The following is a 22,917-nucleotide window of genomic DNA, read 5'->3' on the forward strand; positions in this document are numbered from 1 at the left end:
AACTCCGTATATCATAATAGTCTGGGGTTTATTTAACATTCGCGTATGAAATCAGTAGATGTTTCATGAATTTATGAATCGGGCTAATCGAACACAGAGACTCGATCGAAAATATCATTTTTAATTTCTAGATACAAATGCACATTAAATTTCAAACGCAATGTTAACAGGTATTTAATCATCCTAAGTATCTTGCGTAAATATTATTTGTCATCTTAAATATGATTTTCCTTCGTGACGGTTAAAATTGTATTAAAACTATTAAATAAGAAACGTACGAGTAACCCAAATACACGTTTAAGTTAGAAGTGAATTAATTCAAATGGATATTACTAATATTGTGATTGGGGAAAAATAGTACACAGTTTGTAATTGTCTCTGGTTATATTACAGGGAGAAGAAACAGATAGAGTCTGTCACCTTGCAATCCCAGGACTGAAATATCTGAAGCAAAGCTGACTGAAATATTTAAAGTGAAATCCAGTTGGACCGAGCTATAGAAATAGCTGGCGTAAACGTTTCTCTTTTTCTTTTCTTTTATAGACTACTTTGACCAGCGCCGCTGAAATTATGAAATTCTTTCCACTATCCTGCCTCGCAACTTGTGTTCCCTCGTGAGTAATTATTAAATTGCACACGGAATGCAGGCAACGAATATTCAAAAATATAATGAAATGGGTTCGTATTTATTTATAAAGCCCTTGGTGTTAATAAAATTTTCATACATTTCCGTTGCGATTATCTTCGCAAACTATTGAAAATTTAGGACCGGTGAATAATGGTTGTGCCTAACAGTTATCGTCAACGGGCAGGCAAAATTCTTGTCTAAATAAAAATTGCAAATACAGAGTAAAAGATGAGTCTTTCGTTATCTGTTGTTCTAAAGATTTCTCTCAAAAAATATGAGAAGTTTGAAGTCGTAGCAAGTGTCTAGGATTTTAACACCTACGTACATACCTACACACAAGTTTATTTAAAACAAATTTCTCTTCTTTTTAATAGACAAACCCTAATTAAAGATTCTTGAAACATGTATCTCCCAGAAAAAAAAGAAATTTGTCTCGATTACAAAGACCTGTGAGGAGCTTAAAGTCGTGGCATCTCACCTAGGATTTCAACAAACATATACCTCAATGTATGTACGTACACACAAGTTTATTTAAAAAAAATAACTCCTCTTTTTAATGGTGAAGATGTAATCAAAGATTCTCAAAACATGTATCACCCTGAGAAAAGAGAAATTTGTCTCGATTACAAAAATCCATGAGAAGCTCGAAGTCGTGGCGAGCGGTCTCACCTAGGATTTTAATCAACGCAGAGCGCGCACTTCCGTTTGGCGATAACAATTGCGGCCCAACAGCAGAAACGGCCTTGGTAAATATTTTTATTTCGTTACTCGGGACGGAATTTCGCGGGTGCTCTTCCCGTTTCCCTACCTCCGCGTCCCTATGACCGCGCGTAGATCGCATGCGGGTGCATGTGCCGGTTGATGCTGCGCCTGCGCGGTGCTCCATGTCGCTAGACAGCCAGCCGCCGCGCCGCTACGGGTGCATCTCGCGGCAGTTCGCAGTCGTCTTCTAAACCAAGCTCATTAGTCGCCCAGCATTCGGCCGGTACACATTTTCGTAAATCGTACTCGTCGACTTGCAGGACCGTATCTCGCAACGATCCATCCGACGCCCGCCGCGTCCGTCGCCCTCTCTGTTTTCCCTGGTCGTTGCAATTCGCTCCGGATCAGTCGATCGCAGAAAGGAAAGACGCGTTCGCCCTCCCGCCGCGTATCGGCAGCCAGTCTTCCCGCGAGGGGATGCAACTGAACTCGATGGGCTCCCGTGCACGTGCCAGCTGACTCTCGAGGAGCGTCGAACTCGATACGACCCACGCGCTCGCTCCCTTCTTTCCCCGAGCGGAAGTACCCGGTGATTCAGCCGCCCCAGTCTCCGCGCGGAATGACTTCCGTCCTGTTCGCGTAAAGATTCCTCGGTGACAGTTTCCATCGTACGCCGATGATCGGGTGTCGGGAGGATAACGAGGTCCCTCGAAAAGAGTTCGGTAAGTTCGATTAATCCGAATCAGGGTAGTTGTTGGGGGGTGAGAACGCGATCAACGGTTGGAGGTCGTCGACACGACGGGATCGACGCGAGGACAGCCGTGGCCCATGGTCGAAACCACTTCGAGCCAACGCTTTACGATCAAATTACCCATGCTGCAGCCACCGTCTCCGCTTCTGGAGATGGCATCCTTGCGACTACCGGACTCCGAGGAGTTCGACGTCGACACGCGTCGTAGGAGCAACAATGGCAACGTGCCGGCGACGACCGTCGCGGCCGTTCCGCCAGCCACCCTGCTACAGATGAGAAACGATTTCAGCAACTACCTGAACAACCTAATTGCCGAGGCCATCACGACCAACCCGAGGACGCCGATGGACGAGCATGGAGGGTTGCTGAACGCCAGCAAAACGGAGAACCTCTCCACTGCCGAGCAAATACCCGATCGCCTCTACAGGCACAGCATGGCCATGTCCGCGGTCTATTGTGTCGCCTACATCGTGGTCTTTGTCGTTGGTCTGATCGGCAATAGTTTCGTCATAGCCGTGGTGTACCGGTCACCGCGCATGAGGACTGTCACGAACTTCTTCATCGTCAACCTCGCGGTGGCGGATGTCCTCGTCATCGTGTTCTGTTTGCCCGCCACCTTGATGAGCAACATCTTCGTTCGTGAGTATTTGGAAATTTTATTGCTATGGCGCTGGAAGAGTGTTTGAGTCAACTGCATATCGTTTGAATGAATGTCCATTTAGTAGTCAACCTCTAGATGAGGGGGAAACATTTTACATTTTTAAATTTGATAGGTTTACGTATTACTTTGATATTTAAACAAATCAATGGAGTCGAGTTGAGAATTTTGATAACGTTTCTAGGCACAGAGTATATGCATCGATAAAACGGATTAACGAAATTGAAAACATTGTAGAAGTAATGGAACTTTGAAGTTCTATATGCTTTAACATTGTATGTCGAAACTTTAAAGCCGTCTTTTCTGAAACTAAGTCTTTCAAACTGGTGGACAAAGTATCTCGAGATAGTTAACCGATTGGCTTAAAACTTTGGACACGTATGAAGTACAAATCGCGTGGAACAAGAACCTCTCTGGTTCTAAAGACCATAACTGCTGGAATTATGCCTACTATCGGAAACCGAGAATGTCAAGTATATAAATCGAGTATGTAGTATCTAGTACCTTAAAAGAGTATAAACCTTTGTCTCCTAGACCAGGCTAGCCTTTTAAAGACAAACAAAGACAATTTTGCTCGCAGCAAATGCAAAAGTAATAACATTTATACATTCTTTGGGTGAATCTCAGAAATATGGAAAGACATAAACAAGTAAAAACAACATATTAACTCGCCCTCTTAGGTTCAAAGATTAAGTGGATTATAGTGTAGTGTCAAGGAAGAAAATGGATGGCTAATTTTTGCTCGGTCGTAGAGTTTTTAAGATCGATATTCGATCGCAAATCCTTCCAGATATTAAATACTCCACATAGTTTTACAAGTAGCCATAAGTAATACCCTCGATTTATTTATACTAGATATTCTATTCCTTATAATAATATAATGTAATTGCTAGTTTTACGTGTAAATAACACAGGAGCTATTTTCTCGTTATATACAACGAAGGTAAGAATTGAGTTTTTAAAACCAGTAAAGACTATAACTCGGTCCTAAAAAAACTCGATATTAAGGAAATCGTACCAACGACCCTAGAGCAAGCGTTACGTTCAATTAGCGCGAGAATAGCTGGATGTTCCAGGGTGTTTTTGCGACAGCAATGCCATTAGCGACACATAATCCTGACCAGCAGTGATATAACCTTTCTGAAAAATTCTCGATCGCTAAATCTGAATCCTGCGCATTCTCTCGAGCTCTCCGGCAGCAATCGCGAACACGTTCTTCTTCGGAATAGCCTTTAATCCTTTAATGCTGTTGATACTACGCTCTCGTGTAAGTTTGCGAATACGTAAACGGTCGGCGATTGAATCGATCGCGCGTATTGATCATGCGTGCAGAGGGGGGCCTGGGAAAACGGGAAAATTGGATCGAAGGCGATTAAACGGGCGCGATCCGTTCGTCGATTTGTCGTCGCGCGGTTCCACCCCCATCCGCCCCCTTGGTTCCAGTCCTCTCTCGACCTCGAAGGGTGGTTGGAGGCAGGATTGGAAGGGGGTTGAAAGGTTCCCTTGATACTACGGAATCGATCTTTTCGCGACTCTCTCTGGCGCTGTTCACGCTCGATCCACCGAGCGTATCGAGATTCCGTTTTCAGGAGCCGACAGCTTCGTCCCGGGCTAACTGCGGATAAATTATTCAATAATGGAATCGCGTGATATGTCCCAGACAAAGTGCAAAGGAGGTTTCGCCGGATTTCTTTTCAATTCCTGAATTCGATCTGCCGATTTGGATTTCGATCGATCAATCGCGGAGACGAGCAACAAGGTTGCCGATTTTAATCGAGCAATTCTCTCTGACGCGTCTGGCGGGAATATTTAAGCGATACTGGGCGGAAAATTGTAGCATGATGGAGACTATAGTACTCGTGCAAGCGTTTCGATATAAAAGGCTAAAAGACAGAATTCATTTTCGGAAGTAAGAATATTATATTCGAATTATCGAGGCAAAGAAAACTTTAAATATTGTGATCGATCGTGTTAAGCATCTTTTTTCAGATTTAAGTTTCGGTAAGTTGTACTTTTTAACCCCGTCTGTTAACAAAGCAGTCGTGTATTTCTAATATTATTCATAAACTTTTCACAATAGAAGAGCGATACGCATCATTTATTTATACATAATTTATCTAATGGCAATCGAGGGGGCAAGTTTTATAATTCATTAATATACAGCAATAAGACAAATAATTCATATAACGCGTGCCAATTTACCGTGCTAATTAGTTAGAATATAAATTTGCAAAATTAATCAAATTCATATACGTAGCCCAACATTCTAATTATTGAACCGATTTAATATAGGGTAACGTACGTAATACCTACTTGGCAAAAATACGTCGATGTATTTCGAAGACTGTTTGTACAAAATCAACTTTTTAATTTACCATGTATATTTTATTGCAACACTGGTAATACTGTAGTGTAAATTCACGTAAATTCATTGAAAAGCTGTTGGCCAAAATTGCTGGTCCTATTGCTAGGACACAACCTCGAAAAATCCTAGTTTCATCGCATCATTAACAGGAATGAGACTATAATAAACGGTTGGATGTAAATGACCAATTTTATAACGATTAATTAAATGGGTCAGTTAATTCCGATAATGCCAAGGGATAACAAGGCATATGGTGGACAAATATGAATTTGTCGCTGGGACGGCGTGCAATTAAGCTGAGATCATTATGTGTGCAACGCGTATTCGATGTAACATCAATGTAATTACGATTGCGAACATTTGTAGCTCGAGCTCGATCGTAGGAGGCCATGATTGTAAACGTCACTTTTACGAGACTCTTCGTTCCTTGATCGGTAGCTTTGTCGCCTATTAAGATTAGTGTACTTTTCAGGGTCGTCCAGATCTAAGGGATTTATCGATCGAAGTTCGACCTTAATTCCGTTTTATTGGTCTATGTTAGGGATATGAGAACAGTATAGACGCGTTGAAACGCATTACACGCAATTTTTTCTTTTCGTTTAACTAAAAACTGACAGCTTTTGATTTCCACGTGTTGAATCTTTACTGGAAATAAATTACAACCGATAGGGATTTATCATGATTTTTGACGGGGTTGCATTCTTTACCAATCGTCTTTATCATTCATAATATTTTTCTTTTTACCGCGAATGATTTTCTGTTAAGACGGTAGATACTTATCAGAGTTTCACAGTATCGCCCTTACGGTCAATTGGTCTCTGCCTTGGAATATCAGAATTTCCATTATTCTGCTTTTCGTTCAGAAATAGAATACGAGTTGGCTTGCCAGATTCGTCCATTTTTCCCACTGAAAAGGGGCGGAAATCGAAATTTGATTAAATTTTGATATCCATCGTTTACTTCCTCTCTATGAAAGAAAGAATCTATTTTTTTTTGTTCGAGAACCTTGTTAGATCCATCGTTTACAATTTTTAGTAGAATTGGAGAAAAAAATTTGTATGCATTGAATTCTTCCAATTGTTTGGACTTACAGAAAAAATTATAGTTATTTAAATGCAGTGATAAGAAAGAGCCACGATGAAAATTGCATTTTTTTGTTTTAAATAGCAAGTAAAAATAGCTTGTTTAAAACTGACAGACGTCAAGCTGTAACACATGCCTCGCGTCTTCGTAGTAGCTATAATGTGCAAGAGATAAAAACATATGGTTCCATGTAAACAATCGTGACCTTGAGGACTGACACGAACAACTGTGCAAGTAAAAAAATTATGTTCGGTATCTTCATCTTTAGGAACCATAAGATTTTATTACGCATGTTTTTCCAATCGTTCAATTCCAGAGGGACATTTAAACGTCTTATTTCTCGTGGCTTTTACGAATCATTATCTTTTTTATTACTCTGCATTTACTATTTCGAATTATATCTCCGATCCATACCATTGTTTTTCGTAACAAATAATGTCCTTTCAAATATTTACACCTAACATTCTCATTCGATACTGTATTAAATATCTTCACTGAATTTGAAGACAAAGAAAACGTGTAGGTCAAGGATGGAGATATTGAATACACTATTACGAAAGTCTTCAATTTCAAACTCCTCAAGGACATCAATCTTCTCTAACTTTTACGTACCTTTTTTTTATACATAAATTAAAAAATCTTGAAACACCAAACCAGTTCCTTTCAACGAATTCTGACGAAGTTAACACTTCCTGTAAGAACAACTTTCTAACAAAAAAGACATTGTTTCACGTTCCGATAATTCAGAACCATGAAACATAATTACGCGTTTATCTGAATCCTCCTGAAAGACATTCTCCATTTCTTGTATTAAATATTTTTAATTGCTGACCCATCGTATTCTTTACTAGGTCAAACAACGCCCATAAAAGTTTATCGATATAAATATTTCTGATTACGTTTTCGACCCATACGATCCTCTTCTAGGTCAAATGGTATCCATCAAAATTTATTGTCATTTAATAGAAGCTTCAGCTTCGACGACTTTCATGTATCGTCCATTCAGGTGTAACCATTTTACTCGGTGATATCATACTTTCCACTCGTATTACACAAAAGATCGGTTTTGTTTCGAATTTAAAAGGTCGATGTAATTGCATATAGAAACAGAGAGACCGACCGTGAGGTTCCAGACTTGTTTCAGCGGCCAATTATCAACCAGTCGTATGACTAAAGACGTCATTAACACGCACTGGCGCACGTTTATGTTCTTCGCGACGAATTCAAGTCCTCCAGGTTCGTCTAGAGCGACTCGCGGCTCATTCCGCATACAAACTATATTGTTTTATCGAGCCCGTAGCGATACAAAGCAACAGAAAGAAGACGTTCACTTTCAGCTTTCAGTATTTGTTACGTTGCAGTGTATGAAAAGGGTTTTACGAAGAAAAATTGAAATCATTAAATAGAACGTTTCAGAATTTGATAGGTCAGTGAGCAATCCTCTGATCTCTTCTTCATCGAAGAAAATCATTTGTTTGGTAGTGTCAGTATAAAAAATATTAATTAATACTTACATTTTGCTGGCGACGAACGACCTTTATTTCTACGTAATTACATTTGAAATCAAACACATTTGAAAATTCAGTATTTGTAATTTTATTTGGGTTTGGTATTCATCAAGATTCAATTGCAGTGTCTGAAGTTTGTCTTAGTAAAGTGAAGTACGATACTGCGGTACTCATGATCTGTAACAAGTGAAAAATTCAGGAGTACCAGTAAAGAAATTGAGAAAAAAAATTCGCGTAGGTGCTTTTTTGTTGATGGCGCAACGTGAAGGTGAACGCAGAAAGGACAACACACATACAGTTTATAGAATACTTTAATATATAGATACGTAATATATAGCGTGGAAGGACTGTTTTCCCTTTGTGCGTCCTAGCGTAGCTGATTACACGAACGAACTAACCCCGTACACGCAGTAAGGGGGCAGATCGGTTGCCCCCCCCCTCGGTAGGTGACAGGAGTGGTTCCGTTACCGGTCATGCATGAATCGCCCTGGACTATGTCAGTCCTAACGTTTTCTCGGTCAAAAAAAAATTTCAAATCGTTCTAAAAAAATTATTTTTAGTTAGGGGGGTCGATTAGAATCATTTTTGATGAATAGATATACCCCCGAAATCCTACGCATTTTCGAGTAAAAAATTCCTTGCCGAAAATCTAATGTCTGACCAGATGTTACGTTCTACTGAAATTCCAGGGATATCTTTAAAACATTATAACTTCTGAACGAATCGAAGGATTTTAATGTTTCGAAATTCAAACAACGCGTATTTTGGTGAAGAATATTTAGACTCCAAAGAATCTTCAAAAAGTTGTCTTAATCCCGTAAAGTGAGAAAAACCCCATAAAAATGGTGTAATATTCAAACGACCATAACTTCTAAAATAGTAAATGTATTTGATTGAAATTTATTTGTGAAGTAGTGCTCATGGATGCCTACAAAAAGGTATTAAAGAACATCTCTGTAGAATGTCAAATAATTTTATTAAAAATCAAAAACGAATTTTTAAGAAAATACCTTCATATGTAGGTATATGAGTCACATACCTAACGCGTATATAATGATAAGTTATTCAGTTTGAGTTACATAATACAAATTTAGAAGAATTAAATTTTGATTACCTTGGTGTACGTTTCCAATGCTATCGGGAAAAATCCATTGGCTGTTACGCAGCAGTATTTTCTGGATCGTATAATGATCATCAATAGATCGTTTCGTATCATTTTCCCAGCTCGGTTCATTGGCATATGCGCCCATAATGCTGAGTACGCTGCTATGCCAACGTTATCACTCTGGTCTACCAAACCATGGCAGCTGTAGGTGAACATCAACAGCATAATCGAGCTGCCTATTGTGGTGAATGTGAAGTTACAACGTCTTGTGGTACTTGTTGTTTCCTACTTGTGTGACGATTGAAAGAATTATAATTTTTTTCTCTGTAGCAGATTTCGATGAAAACATAATTTTCCTACTTGGGAAATATATTTACAAAATTGATGTTTAGATTCGAAGAAACTATACATTATGTTGTATCCAGTTAGAATATTTCGTTCATAGAAAACACATTATAAGAATTGATTACGAACTTTACTACTGGACATTGTGAGACAGTTTAAGTAATTAATGGTCAAGATTCACGTGTTTGGTATGATTAAATTTGAATGTGTTTTCATTTGTCACGAGCAACAAAAGGAACTTAATATAGAATATAGTTTTCGAAATTGTCTTAAAGGAAATTTGTAATTATTTGATACAGTTCTATATACAATACGTCAGATACGAACCGATAATATTTGGAACCCAGTAAAGCAGATCAGTACACTGAAGATTACTACTTGTGCCAGTATCATAAGCGTGAATACATTCTCAAGCCTCGTGCAACAGTCGATAAGCATTTGGTGTTGTCGGACGCAATTTTTTAATTTTTCGTAGGATTGGTCTGCACGGTACGTTACACTGATATTTGCATTTGCATCCTTCTTTTCCTCTTCTGCCTGATATAACGTCGTCAGTCTGTATTGAAGTATACGGAACTGACCAGCCAAGTGCACGCATATAATACACAAAATATTGTCGAAGCAAAAGTAACAGACACCAATCGGATATAACGTTATCACCTGTGTAAATAGAAAATTATTAATTAATTAATAGTCGATTAATGTATGTCTGGAGAAAGTTGCTTTGAGAATTTGATTGTAAAAGTGCAGTATTGTATGAGACAAGTTTTTCATATTGTAAGAATATGATTTAGTATTACAAGCTTTGGTACCTGTACGACGAAGGCTATTTCATAGTAGGGTGTGATGGCTACGGGTAGATCTACCCACATGTTAAATGGAAGTATTCTATCAGATTCGTTTTTTCCTACATTAGCTGAAGCACAAATTCAATAAACAATCTTATTTCTTATTTAATTCTAATGCTATTTTGCAGGAAATTATCAAAATGAATAAAAGTAAAAAGTAATTAAATTTTATTAAGTAGGGTTTAATCTTAAAGTAACAAAGTGGCTTGAAATAATTACAACTAAATTCTTAGTAGGTCTAAAGAACATTTGTACAAGTTTTCATAAAATTCAATTTTATTATCGCTTCCCATTTCTACTAATAGAATTACTAGATCCACCCAATGTTGTTTTAACTTACCAATGATCGGTGCCATGATGTAACAAGAAATAGCAGCGTGGGCAAAGGCGGTAACAACTATAGTAAATACAAAACATGTTTTTCTGCATTGGGCTATGATCTCTGCCTCCTGGTAGTAATAAATATTATTCCAGAAATGGTCTCTCATGTACAGAATTATTTGAACGAATTCCATTCTGTGTGCCAGTGTCACAAACAATTTACAGTTTATCAGTGTAAGACATAGAAGGTTGCAACAAATATAAAGAACACTCTGAAAGAGGCAATTAAATAATTTCACTTCACGTTGGAATAAATCAATATCTATCTTCGCTGCAATAGGAAAAACAAGTGCAAGAAAAAAATATCTGTATAGAGCATCGAAGCACGTCTGATAAACACAGATCTACTTCACTTCAAGAAAGATAAAAAACGCAGTCACGAGCATAAGGCAAAATTCATTAAACTAAACAACACACACACCACAATAAAATATATTTGCAGACGCCTTAAAATCCGATCAAGGAAGTAAAACACTAAACGAAGTTTTTACAGTTACTCATAATAAATTAAAAAAACACACTTCGTACATTCTAAACTGTATATTCATTGTACGCACGTCAACATCGTTCCAGGAGTAATACAAGTCTCTCAACTCCATAATGGTCGAAAACACTGATGTCCAGACGCTATAACCTAGGGCAAAATTTCTACGGCGTTGTTCTATGTCATTGTCAGCTATCCACAAGCCGATCCACTTCATGAAGAAAGCCGTCGATCTAATAGACGCGTCTTCGACCTTTTTCGTTAGCATGGCGTGCATCGAGTGCCAAACGATAAAACTGATTTCATGCTTATTCCTAACTATTCCAGCGTATGAATGGTAACGCACGACGGATATTACATTTTGATAGCGGTTTGATCTAGGATTCTCTTTAGTAGTCGATCGCGAAACGTTCGACTCCTTTTGTGCATAGGCTGCTTCGTCGAGAACAGAAAACGTGAACTGCAGAACTGATTGATGCATTCGCGCAGGGCTCGAAGGAAAGAGTGCTGTTACAATGCGTTATGTATTATTCAGGTACAAAATGTGTCGGCACCGTCTTGCGAAAACGGGCAGCACTCGTCACGAAGTGTGAATTGTTACTTTATAGACGTTGAGTCTATACTTCTTAGTCTGTCCTCGCATCCTGCACCGATACTTTCCATTCGAAGTGAATGAAATTTAATGCACGATTTGCGATGCGTTGCTGAGCGACTTTTACGAAGGAATTGGAAATTTTTTCCGCGGGTTAAGTCATTGATCATCGGAATCCGTATTACTGGTCTTGTTTATGGTTCGTAATGAGAAGAAATGGGAAACGAGAACTTCGAAAATAGTAATTTTTGTTTACCTCGTATTTCATTACTATTAGAACACTTTGTATTCTCGATATGTTTTATATTTATAATTTTCATGTCTTATATTCTCTATTATTTTGTAAGATGATAATTTTCTCGAAGAGGCAAGATTAAAAAATGAAGTAATTTATTCCACGTTCGGTATAATATTTTTCAGCAATGCCATTGTATTCGTTTAGTGATAAACAACATTTCGAAGTATCGAAAAAAAAACCGTTCAACCGAGTGTGTTTGTCTGGCAGAATAGAAATATTAATTAATATCTACATATTGCTGGAGACGAAAGTCCTTTACTTCGAAGTAATTACATTTGAAATCATTTGTGCTTGTTACTAATCAAGATTGATTTGTAGTCTCAGAACTTCGTCTCAGTAAAGTGAAGTACGATGCTGCGGTACTCATGATCTGTAACAAGTGAAAAATTGACCAGTACTGGTAAACAAATTGGCAACATTCTTATCCAGATAATAATTTCGAATAACGAATAAAACATTTTGTTTCTTCATTGCTATTTTTTTGACGTAGTTCACGTTTTTAATTATGTAATATTAAAATTTATTAAATAGGTCAAATGTCATACGGTTTGTGTTTCTCTTGTTTATACGGACATAAAATAAAAGATTACTATACTAGATAAGCCACATACGTAACGCGTATATGAATCACATAATACAAATTTAGAAGAATTAAATTTTGCTGTATAACTAACAAAGCATAAGGAAATTTTTTTTGCCTTTAATAATCAATTCAAACACCAAGTAGTGCGCTTTGATTACCTTGGTGAACGTTTCCAATGCTATCGGGAAAAATCCATTGGCTGTTACGCAGCAGTATTTTCTGGATCGTATAATGACCATCGATAGATCGTTTCGTATCATTTTCCCAGCTCGGTTCATTGGCATATGCGCCCATAATGCTGAGTACGCTGCTATGCCAACGTTATCACTCTGGTCTACCAAACCATGGCAGCTGTAGGTGAACATTAACAGCATAATCGAGCTGGCTATTGTGATGAACGCGAAGTTACAACGTCTCGCGATGGTCGTAGTTTCCTGTATGCGTGACGATTAAAAGAATTATGATTTTTCTTTCTCTGTTGTAGCTTTTCTGAAAGAAATATCATTTCTCTACTTGGAAAATATATTTACCAAATCCATGTTTCACCGATCAGTTCTAATGAAAAATTCTTTCATAGAAAGGACATCATGATAATTGATTGCGAATGTCATTATTTTGTACATTATGAGACAGTTTAAGAAATTAAGAGACACCATTTATGATTCGTACAATTCGATTTTAATGTGATATAGTTATGTAGTTTAGAATTTGAATTATTAACATGGAAAATAATTTTCGTAATTCTCTTTAAGGTGATTAATAATTATTGGCAATAGTTCTACGTACAATACGTCAAATACAAACCGATAGTAGTTGAAACCCAGTGAAACAGATCAGTACACTGAAGATTACTACTTGTGCCAGGATCATAAACGTGAATACATTCTCAAGCCTCGCGCAACAATCGATAAGCATTTGGTGTTGTCGGACGCAATTTTTTAATTTTTCGTAGGATTGGTCTGCACGGTACGTTACACTGATATTTGCATTTACATCCTTCTTTTCCTCTTCTGCCTGATATAACGTCGTCAGTCTGTACTGAAGTATACGGAACTGACCAGACAATTGCATGCACATAATACATATAATATTGTCGAAGCAAAAGTAACAGACGACAAGCGGATATAGTGCTATCGCCTATGTAAATGGACAATTATTTATTATTAATAGCCGATGAATATATTTCTGGAGAAAGTTATTTTGATAATTTAATAGTAATAATGCAATATTCCTCAGAAAATAAAAATTTATTGTCTAATATAACGTCACAACATCATATTACCTCATGTGATTTAATATTACAAGCAATGGTACCTGTAGAAAAAAGAGTATTTCAAAGTAGGGTGTGATGGTTATGGGTAAATCGACCCACATGTTGAATGGAAGTATTCTGTCAGATTCATTTTTTCCAATATTAGCTGTAGAACAAATTTAATAAACAATCTTATTTCTCGTTTAATTCCTATGTAATTTTGCAGGAAATTGTCAAAATTAATAAAGTTACAAAATAAATAAATGTTTTTCTTTAGTATTTTATTCATTGAATCTTTATTATACATTTTAATTTTTTGAAAACTATATCAAACATATTTATAAATCAACAGAAACGATATAACTTTCATTTTAACTATCTTGCCAGGATAAAAGAATAGATTTTATCCTTAAAGCAACGAAATGTGTAAATAACATTTCTGCAAAATTTCATAAAATATTCTCATAGAATAAAATTTTATTGCATGTTTTCGTCTCGTTTTTGCATGAAACACACTTCCTATTTGTACTGAAATTACTTAGATACTTTTAATATCAACGATTATGCACAAGCGCAATGTTATTTTAACTCACCAATGATCGGTGCCGCCATATAACAACAAAAAGGACCATGGGCAGTGATGGTAACAAAGGCAACAAAAAAAATAGAAGTTTTTCTGCATTGTGTTATGATTTCTGCCTCCTGATGGTAATAACTATTATTCCAGAAACGATCCCTCACATATGTAAGCAAGTCAATGAATTCCATTCTGCGCGCCAGTGTTAGAAAAAACTTACAGTTTATCAGTGTAAGACACAAAACGTTGCAGATAACATAAAGAAAAGTCTGAAAGAAGCAATTATATAATTTATTTATTTGTTAACGAAGGTACAGATTTGCACCACTATGATAAGAATATCGAGACGTCTGCGATAAATAAATAGATCTACTCGACTCTAAGAAATACCAAAAATGTAATCACGAGCATAAAATTCCTAGAGCCAACCAGCTTAAAAATTCAATCGAGGTGCAGGAAGTAAAACATTCGACGAAGTCTTCACAGTTACTCGTAATATTTATAATATTACTTGTAATTATACTCATTGTACTCACATCAATGTCTTCCCTGGAGTAATACAAATCCCTGATCTCGATGATGGAGCCAAACACCGTTGCCCAGATAGTGTAACCCAGGGCGAAGTTTCTCTGGCGTTGTTCTACGTCGTTGTCCGCGCTCCACAAACCGATCCCCTTCATGAAGAAGGCAGTCAATTTGACGGCACTGTCTGAAACCTGTTCCGTTGGCATGGCGTGCATCGAGTGACAAACGATACAGCTGATTTCTTTTTTAATTCCTGACAACTATTCTAGTATACGGATCGTGACACGCGACGGATGTTACACTTTGATAGCAGTTTGATCTGGTATTCTCTTTTTTAATCATTCGCAAAGTTATCGTCTCTTTTTGTGCACAGGCCGTTTCGTCGAGAACAGAAAACGTGAAGTGCGGGACTGATTGATGTCTTCGCGCAGGGCTCGAAGGAAAGAGTGCTGTTACAATGCGTTATGTATTATTCAGGCACAAAATGTGTCGGCACCGTCTTGCGAAAACGGGCAGCACTCGTCACGAAGTGTGAATTGTTACTTTATAGACGTTGAGTCTATACTTCTTAGTCTGTCCTCGCATCCTGCACCGATACTTTCCATTCGAAGTGAATGAAATTTAATGCACGATTTGCGATGCGTTGCTGAGCGACTTTTACGAAGGAATTGGAAATTTTTTCCGCGGGTTAAGTCATTGATCATCGGAATCCGTATTACTGGTCTTGTTTATGGTTCGTAATGAGAAGAAATGGGAAACGAGAACTTCGAAAATAGTAATTTTTGTTTACCTCGTATTTCATTACTATTAGAACACTTTGTATTCTCGATATGTTTTATATTTATAATTTTCATGTCTTATATTCTCTATTATTTTGTAAGATGATAATTTTCTCGAAGAGGCAAGATTAAAAAATGAAGTAATTTATTCCACGTTCGGTATAATATTTTTCAGCAATGCCATTGTATTCGTTTAGTGATAAACAACATTTCGAAGTATCGAAAAAAAAACCGTTCAACCGAGTGTGTTTGTCTGGCAGAATAGAAATATTAATTAATATCTACATATTGCTGGAGACGAAAGTCCTTTATTTCGAAGTAACTACATTTGAAATCATTTGTGCTTGTTACTAATCAAGATTGATTTGTAGTCTCAGAACTTCGTCTCAGTAAAGTGAAGTACGATGCTGCGGTACTCATGATCTGTAACAAGTGAAAAATTGACCAGTACTGGTAAACAAATTGGCAAAATTCTTATCCAGATAATAATTTTGAATAACGAATAAAACATTTTGTTTCTTCATTGCTATTTTTTTGACGTAGTTCACGTTTTTAATTATGTAATATTAAAATTTATTAAATAGATCAAATGGCATACGGTTTGTGTTTCTCTTGTTTATACGGACATAAAATAGAAGATTACTATACTAGATAAGCCACATACGTAACGCGTATATGAATCACATAATACAAATTTAGAAGAATTAAATTTTGCTGTATAACTAACAAAGCATAAGGAAATTTTCTTTGCCTTCAATAATCAATTCAAACACCAAGTAGTGCGCTTTGATTACCTTGGTGAACGTTTCCAATGCTATCGGGAAGAATCCATTGGCTGTTACGCAGCAGTATTTTCTGGATCGTATAATGACCATCGATAGATCGTTTCGTATCATTTTCCCAACTCGGTTCATTGGCATATGCGCCCATAATGCTGAGTACGCTGCTATGCCAACGTTATCACTCTGGTCTACCAAACCATGGCAGCTGTAGGTGAACATTAACAGCATAATCGAGCTGGCTATTGTGATGAACGCGAAGTTACAACGTCTCGCGATGGTCGTAGTTTCCTGTATGCGTGACGATTAAAAGAATTATGATTTTTCTTTCTCTGTTGTAGCTTTTCTGAAAGAAATATCATTTCTCTACTTGGAAAATATATTTACCAAATCCATGTTTCACCGATCAGTTCTAATGAAAAATTCTTTCATAGAAATGACATCATGATAATTGATTGCGAATGTCATTATTTTGTACATTATGAGACAGTTTAAGAAATTAAGAGACACCATTTATGATTCGTACAATTCGATTTTAATGTGATATAGTTATGTAGTTTAGAATTTGAATTATTAACATGGAAAATAATTTTCTTAATTCTCTTTAAGGTGATTAATAATTATTGGCAATAGTTCTACGTACAATACGTCAAATACAAACCGATAGTAGTTGAAACCCAGTGAAACAGATCAGTACACTGAAGATTACTACTTGTGCCAGGATCATAAACGTGAATACATTCTCAAGCCTCGCGCAACAATCGATAAGCATTTGGTGTTGTCGGACGCAATTTTTTAATTTTTCGTAGGATTGCTCTGCACGGTACGTTACACTGATATTTGCATTTACATCCTTCTTTTCCTCTTCTGCCTGATATAACGTCGTCAGTCTGTACTGAAGTATACGGAACTGACCAGACAATTGCATGCACATAATACATATAATATTGTCGAAGCAAAAGTAACAGACGACAAGCGGATATAGTGCTATCGCCTATGTAAATGGACAATTATTTATTATTAATAGCCGATGAATATATTTCTGGAGAAAGTTATTTTGATAATTTAATAGTAATAATGCAATATTCCTCAGAAAATAAAAATTTATTGTCTAATATAACGTCACAACATCATATTCCCTCATGTGATTTAATATTACAAGCAATGGTACCTGTAGAAAAAAGAGTATTTCAAAGTAGGGTGTGATGGTTATGGGTAAATCGACCCACATGTTGAATGGAAGTATTCTGTCAGATTCATTTTTTCCAATATTAGCTGTAGAACAAATTTAATAAACAATCTTATTTCTCGTTTAATTCCTATGTAATTTTGCAGGAAATTGTCAAAATTAATAAAGTTACAAAATAAATAAATGTTTTTCTTTAGTATTTTATTCATTGAATCTTTATTATACATTTTAATTTTTTGAAAACTATATCAAACATATTTATAAATCAACAGAAACGATATAACTTTCATTTTAACTATCTTGCCAGGATAAAAGAATAGATTTTATCCTTAAAGCAACGAAATGTGTAAATAACATTTCTGCAAAATTTCATAAAATATTCTCATAGAATAAAATTTTATTGCATGTTTTCGTCTCGTTTTTGCATGAAACACACTTCCTATTTGTACTGAAATTACTTAGATACTTTTAATATCAACGATTATGCACAAGCGCAATGTTATTTTAACTCACCAATGATCGGTGCCGCCATATAACAACAAAAAGGACCATGGGCAGTGATGGTAACAAAGACAACAAAAAAAATAGAAGTTTTTCTGCATTGTGTTATGATTTCTGCCTCCTGATGGTAATAACTATTATTCCAGAAACGATCCCTCACATATGTAAGCAAGTCAATGAATTCCATTCTGCGCACCAGTGTTAGAAAAAACTTACAGTTTATCAGTGTAAGACATATAGCGTTGCTGATGACATAAAGAAAAGTCTGAAAGAAGCAATTATATAATTTATTTATTTGTTAACGAAGGTACAGATTTGCACCACTATGATAAGAATATCGAGACGTCTGCGATAAACACAGATCTACTCGACTCTAAGAAATACCAAAAATGTAGTAACGAGCATAAAATTCCTAGAGCCAACCAGCTTAAAAATTCAATCGAGGTGCAGGAAGTAAAACATTCGACGAAGTCTTCACAGTTACTCGTAATATTTATAATATTACTTGTAATTATGCTCATTGTACTCACATCAATGTCTTCCCTGGAGTAATACAAATCCCTGATCTCGACGATGGAGCCAAGCACCGTTGCCCAGATAGTGTAACCCAGGGCGAAGTTCCTCTGGCGTTGTTCTACGTCGTTGTCCGCGCTCCACAAACCGATCCCCTTCATGAAGAAGGCAGTCAATTTGACGGCACTGTCTGAAACCTGTTCCGTTGGCATGGCGTGCATCGAGTGACAAACGATACAGCTGATTTCTTTTTTAATTCCTGACAGCTATTCTAGTATACGGATCGTGACACGCGACGGATGTTACACTTTGATAGCAGTTTGATCTGGTATTCTCTTTTTTAATCATTCGCAAAGTTATCGTCTCTTTTTGTGCACAGGCCGTTTCGTCGAGAACAGAAAACGTGAAGTGCGGGACTGATTGATGTCTTCGCGCAGGGCTCGAAGGAAAGAGTGCTGTTACAATGCGTTATGTATTATTCAGGCACAAAATGTGTCGGCACCGTCTTGCGAAAACGGGCAGCACTCGTCACGAAGTGTGAATTGTTACTTTATAGACGTTGAGTCTATACTTCTTAGTCTGTCCTCGCATCCTGCACCGATACTTTCCATTCGAAGTGAATGAAATTTAATGCACGATTTGCGATGCGTTGCTGAGCGACTTTTACGAAGGAATTGGAAATTTTTTGCGCGGCTTAAGTCATTGATCATCGGAATCCGTATTACTGGTCTTGTTTATGGTTCGTAATGAGAAGAAATGGGAAACGAGAACTTCGAAAATAGTAATTTTTGTTTACCTCGTATTTCATTACTATTAGAACACTTTGTATTCTCGATATGTTTATATTTATAATTTTCATGTCTTATATTCTCTATTATTTTGTAAGATGATAATTTTCTCGAAGAGGCAAGATTAAAAAATGAAGTAATTTATTCCACGTTCGGTATAATATTTTTCAGCAATGCCATTGTATTCGTTTAGTGATAAACAACATTTCGAAGTATCGAAAAAAAAACCGTTCAACCGAGTGTGTTTGTCTGGCAGAATAGAAATATTAATTAATATCTACATATTGCTGGAGACGAAAGTCCTTTATTTCGAAGTAACTACATTTGAAATCATTTGTGCTTGTTACTAATCAAGATTGATTTGCAGTCTCAGAACTTTGTCTCAGTAAAGTGAAGTACGATACTGCGGTACTCATGATCTGTAACAAGTGAAAAATTGACCAGTACTGGTCAACAAATTGGCAAAATTCTTATCCAGATAATAATTTCGAATAACGAATAAAACATTTTGTTTCTTCATTGCTATTTTTTTGACGTAGTTCACGTTTTTAATTATGTAATATTAAAATTTATTAAATAGGTCAAATGGCATACCGTTTGTGCTTCTCTTGTTTATACGGACATGAAATAGAAGATTACTATACTAGATAAGCCACATACGTAACGCGTATATGAATCACATAATATAAATTTAGAAGAATTAAATTTTGCTGTATAACTAACAAAGCATAAGGAAATTTTCTTTGCCTTTAATAATCAATTCAAACACCAAGTAGTGCGCTTTGATTACCTTGGTGAACGTTTCCAATGCTATCGGGAAGAATCCATAGGCTGTTACGCAGCAGTATTTTCTGGATCGTATAATGACCATCAATAGATCGTTTCGTATCATTTTCCCAGCTCGGTTCATTGGTATATACGCCCACAATGCTGAGTACGCTGCTATGCCAACGTTATCACTCTGGTCTACCAAGCCATGGCAGCTGTAGGTGAACATGAACAGCATAATCGTGCTGGCTATTGTGATGAACGCGAAGTTACAACGTCTCGCGATGGTCGTAGTTTCCTGTATGCGTGACGATTAAAAGAATTATGATTTTTCTTTCTCTGTAGTAGCTTTTTTGAAAGAAATATCATTTCTCTACTTGGAAAATATATTTACCAAATCCATGTTTCACCGATCAGTTCTAATGAAAAATTCTTTCATAGAAAGGACATCATGATAATTGATTGCGAATGTCATTATTTTGTACATTATGAGACAGTTTAAGAAATTAAGAGACACCATTTATGTTTCGTACAATTCGATTTTAATATGATATAGTTATGTAGTTTAGAATTTGAATTATTAACATGGAAAATAATTTTCTTAATTCTCTTTAAGGTGATTAATAATTATTGGCAATAGTTCTACGTACAATACGTCAAATACAAACCGATAGTAGTTGAAACCCAGTGAAACAGATCAGTACACTGAAGATTACTACTTGTGCCAGGATCATATACGTGAATACATTCTCAAGCCTCGCGCAACAATCGATAAGCATTTGGTGTTGTCGGACGCAATTTTTTAATTTTTCGTAGGATTGCTCTGCACGGTACGTTACACTGATATTTGCATTTACATCCTTCTTTTCCTCTTCTGCCTGATATAACGTCGTCAGTCTGTATTGAAGTATACGGAACTGACCAGACAATTGCATGCACATAATACATATAATATTGTCGAAGCAAAAGTAACAGACGACAAGCTGATATAGTGCTATCGCCTATGTAAACGGACAATTATTTATTATTAATAGCCGATGAATATATTTCTGGAGAAAGTTGTTTTGATAAAAATAATAGTGCAATATTAGCATTCCTCAGAAAATAAAAATTTATTGTCTAATATAGCGTCACAACATCATATTTCCTCATGTGATTTAATATTACAAGCAATGGTACCTGTAGAAAAAAGACTATTTCAAAGTAGGGTGTGATGGTTATGGGTAAATTGACCCACATGTTGAATGGAAGTATTCTGTCAGATTCATTTTTTCCAATATTAGCTGTAGGACAAATTTAATAAACAATCTTATTTCTCGTTTAATTCCTATGTAATTTTGCAGGAAATTGTCAAAATTAATAAAGTTACAAAATAAATAAATGTTTTTCTTTAGTATTTTATTCATTGAATCTTTATTATACATTTTAATTTTTTGAAAACTATATCAAACATATTTATAAATCAACAGAAACGATATAACTTTCATTTTAACTATCTTGTCAGGATAAAAGAATAGATTTTATCTTTAAAGCAACGAAATGTGTAAATAACATTTCTGCAAAATTTCATAAAATATTCTCATAGAATAAAATTTTATTGCATGTTTTCGTCTCGTTTTTGCATGAAACACACTTCCCATTTGTACTGAAATTACTTAGATACTTTTAATATCAACGATTATGCACAAGCGCAATGTTATTTTAACTCACCAATGATCGGTGCCGCCATATAACAACAAAAAGGACCATGGGCAGTGATGGTAACAAAGACAACAAAAAAAATAGAAGTTTTTCTGCATTGTGTTATGATTTCTGCCTCCTGATGGTAATAACTATTATTCCAGAAACGATCCCTCACATATTTAAGCAAGTCAATGAGTTCCATTCTGCGCGCCAGTGTTAGAAAAAACTTACAGTTTATCAGTGTAAGACACAAAACGTTGCAGATAACATAAAGAAAAGTCTGAAAGAAGCAATTATATAATTTATTTATTTGTTAACGAAGGTACAGATTTGCACCACTATGATAAGAATATCGAGACGTCTGCGATAAATAAATAGATCTACTCGACTCTAAGAAATACCAAAAATGTAGTAACGAGCATAAAATTCCTAGAGCCAACCAGCTTAAAAATTCAATCGAGGTGCAGGAAGTAAAACATTCGACGAAGTCTTCACAGTTACTCGTAATATTTATAATATTACTTGTAATTATACTCATTGTACTCACATCAATGTCTTCCCTGGAGTAATACAAATCCCTGATCTCGATGATGGAGCCAAACACCGTTGCCCAGATAGTGTAACCCAGGGCGAAGTTCCTCTGGCGTTGTTCTACGTCGTTGTCCGCGCTCCACAAACCGATCCCCTTCATGAAGAAGGCAGTCAATTTGACGGCACTGTCTGAAACCTGTTCCGTTGGCATGGCGTGCATCGAGTGACAAACGATACAGCTGATTTCTTTTTTAATTCCTGACAACTATTCTAGTATACGGATCGTGACACGCGACGGATGTTACACTTTGATAGCAGTTTGATCTGGTATTCTCTTTTTCAATCATTCGCAAAGTTATCGTCTCTTTTTGTGTACAGGCCGTTTCGTCGAGAACAGAAAACGTGAAGTGCGGGGCTGATTGATGTCTTCGCGCAGGGCTCGAAGAATAAAGCGCTGAATCAATACGTTGTGTATTATTCAGGCACAAAATGTGTCAACACCGTCTGCCAGAACGGACAGTACTCTTCACAAAGTGTCAATTGTTACTTTATGGATGTTGAGTCTATACTTCTTATTGTTAGTCTGTCCTCGCATTCTGCACCGATACTTTCTATTCGAAGAGAACGAAATTCAATACACGGCTTCCGGAATTAGAAGAAATAAGAAATTTTGTAAGTCATTAATTCCTTAAAATAAAAAG

The 22,917-nt window shown here is 36.4% G+C and overlaps 3 protein-coding genes across 4 annotated transcripts in view; 1 reads left to right on the plus strand and 2 right to left on the minus strand.

Moving 5' to 3' along the window:
* The first annotated feature begins 1,589 nt into the window (after nt 1–1,589).
* The window catches only part of Sifr (SIFamide receptor), an 87,331-nt gene continuing 66,003 nt past the window's right edge, over nt 1,590–22,917 (plus strand). For both annotated transcript variants that reach the window (XR_013080392.1, XM_076774265.1), the window contains exon 1: nt 1,590–2,720. Coding sequence is in view for 1 of the 2 variants with exons in the window: in XM_076774265.1 (XP_076630380.1) it covers nt 2,159–2,720 (562 nt within the window). In the remaining variant the exon portion in view is untranslated. The remainder of the gene's footprint in view (nt 2,721–22,917) is intronic.
* LOC143347142 (uncharacterized) lies at nt 7,804–14,891 on the minus strand. Its single transcript, XM_076776069.1, has 10 exons — nt 14,697–14,891; nt 14,177–14,429; nt 13,646–13,749; nt 13,136–13,468; nt 12,490–12,765; nt 10,334–10,442; nt 9,958–10,061; nt 9,473–9,805; nt 8,810–9,085; nt 7,804–7,872 (listed from the first exon to the last, which is right to left on the minus strand). Exons 1-10 carry the CDS (start codon nt 14,889–14,891, stop codon nt 7,804–7,806), a joined length of 2,052 nt encoding a protein of 683 aa, XP_076632184.1.
* Nucleotides 19,585–22,427, minus strand: LOC143347144 (odorant receptor 13a-like). The gene is made up of 5 exons (XM_076776072.1): nt 22,208–22,427; nt 21,182–21,285; nt 20,671–20,919; nt 20,025–20,300; nt 19,585–19,653 (listed from the first exon to the last, which is right to left on the minus strand). Exons 1-5 carry the CDS (start codon nt 22,425–22,427, stop codon nt 19,585–19,587), a joined length of 918 nt encoding a protein of 305 aa, XP_076632187.1.

The sequence above is a fragment of the Colletes latitarsis genome, chromosome 10 (assembly GCF_051014445.1).
Source record: "Colletes latitarsis isolate SP2378_abdomen chromosome 10, iyColLati1, whole genome shotgun sequence".
Taxonomy (NCBI): domain Eukaryota; kingdom Metazoa; phylum Arthropoda; class Insecta; order Hymenoptera; family Colletidae; genus Colletes; species Colletes latitarsis.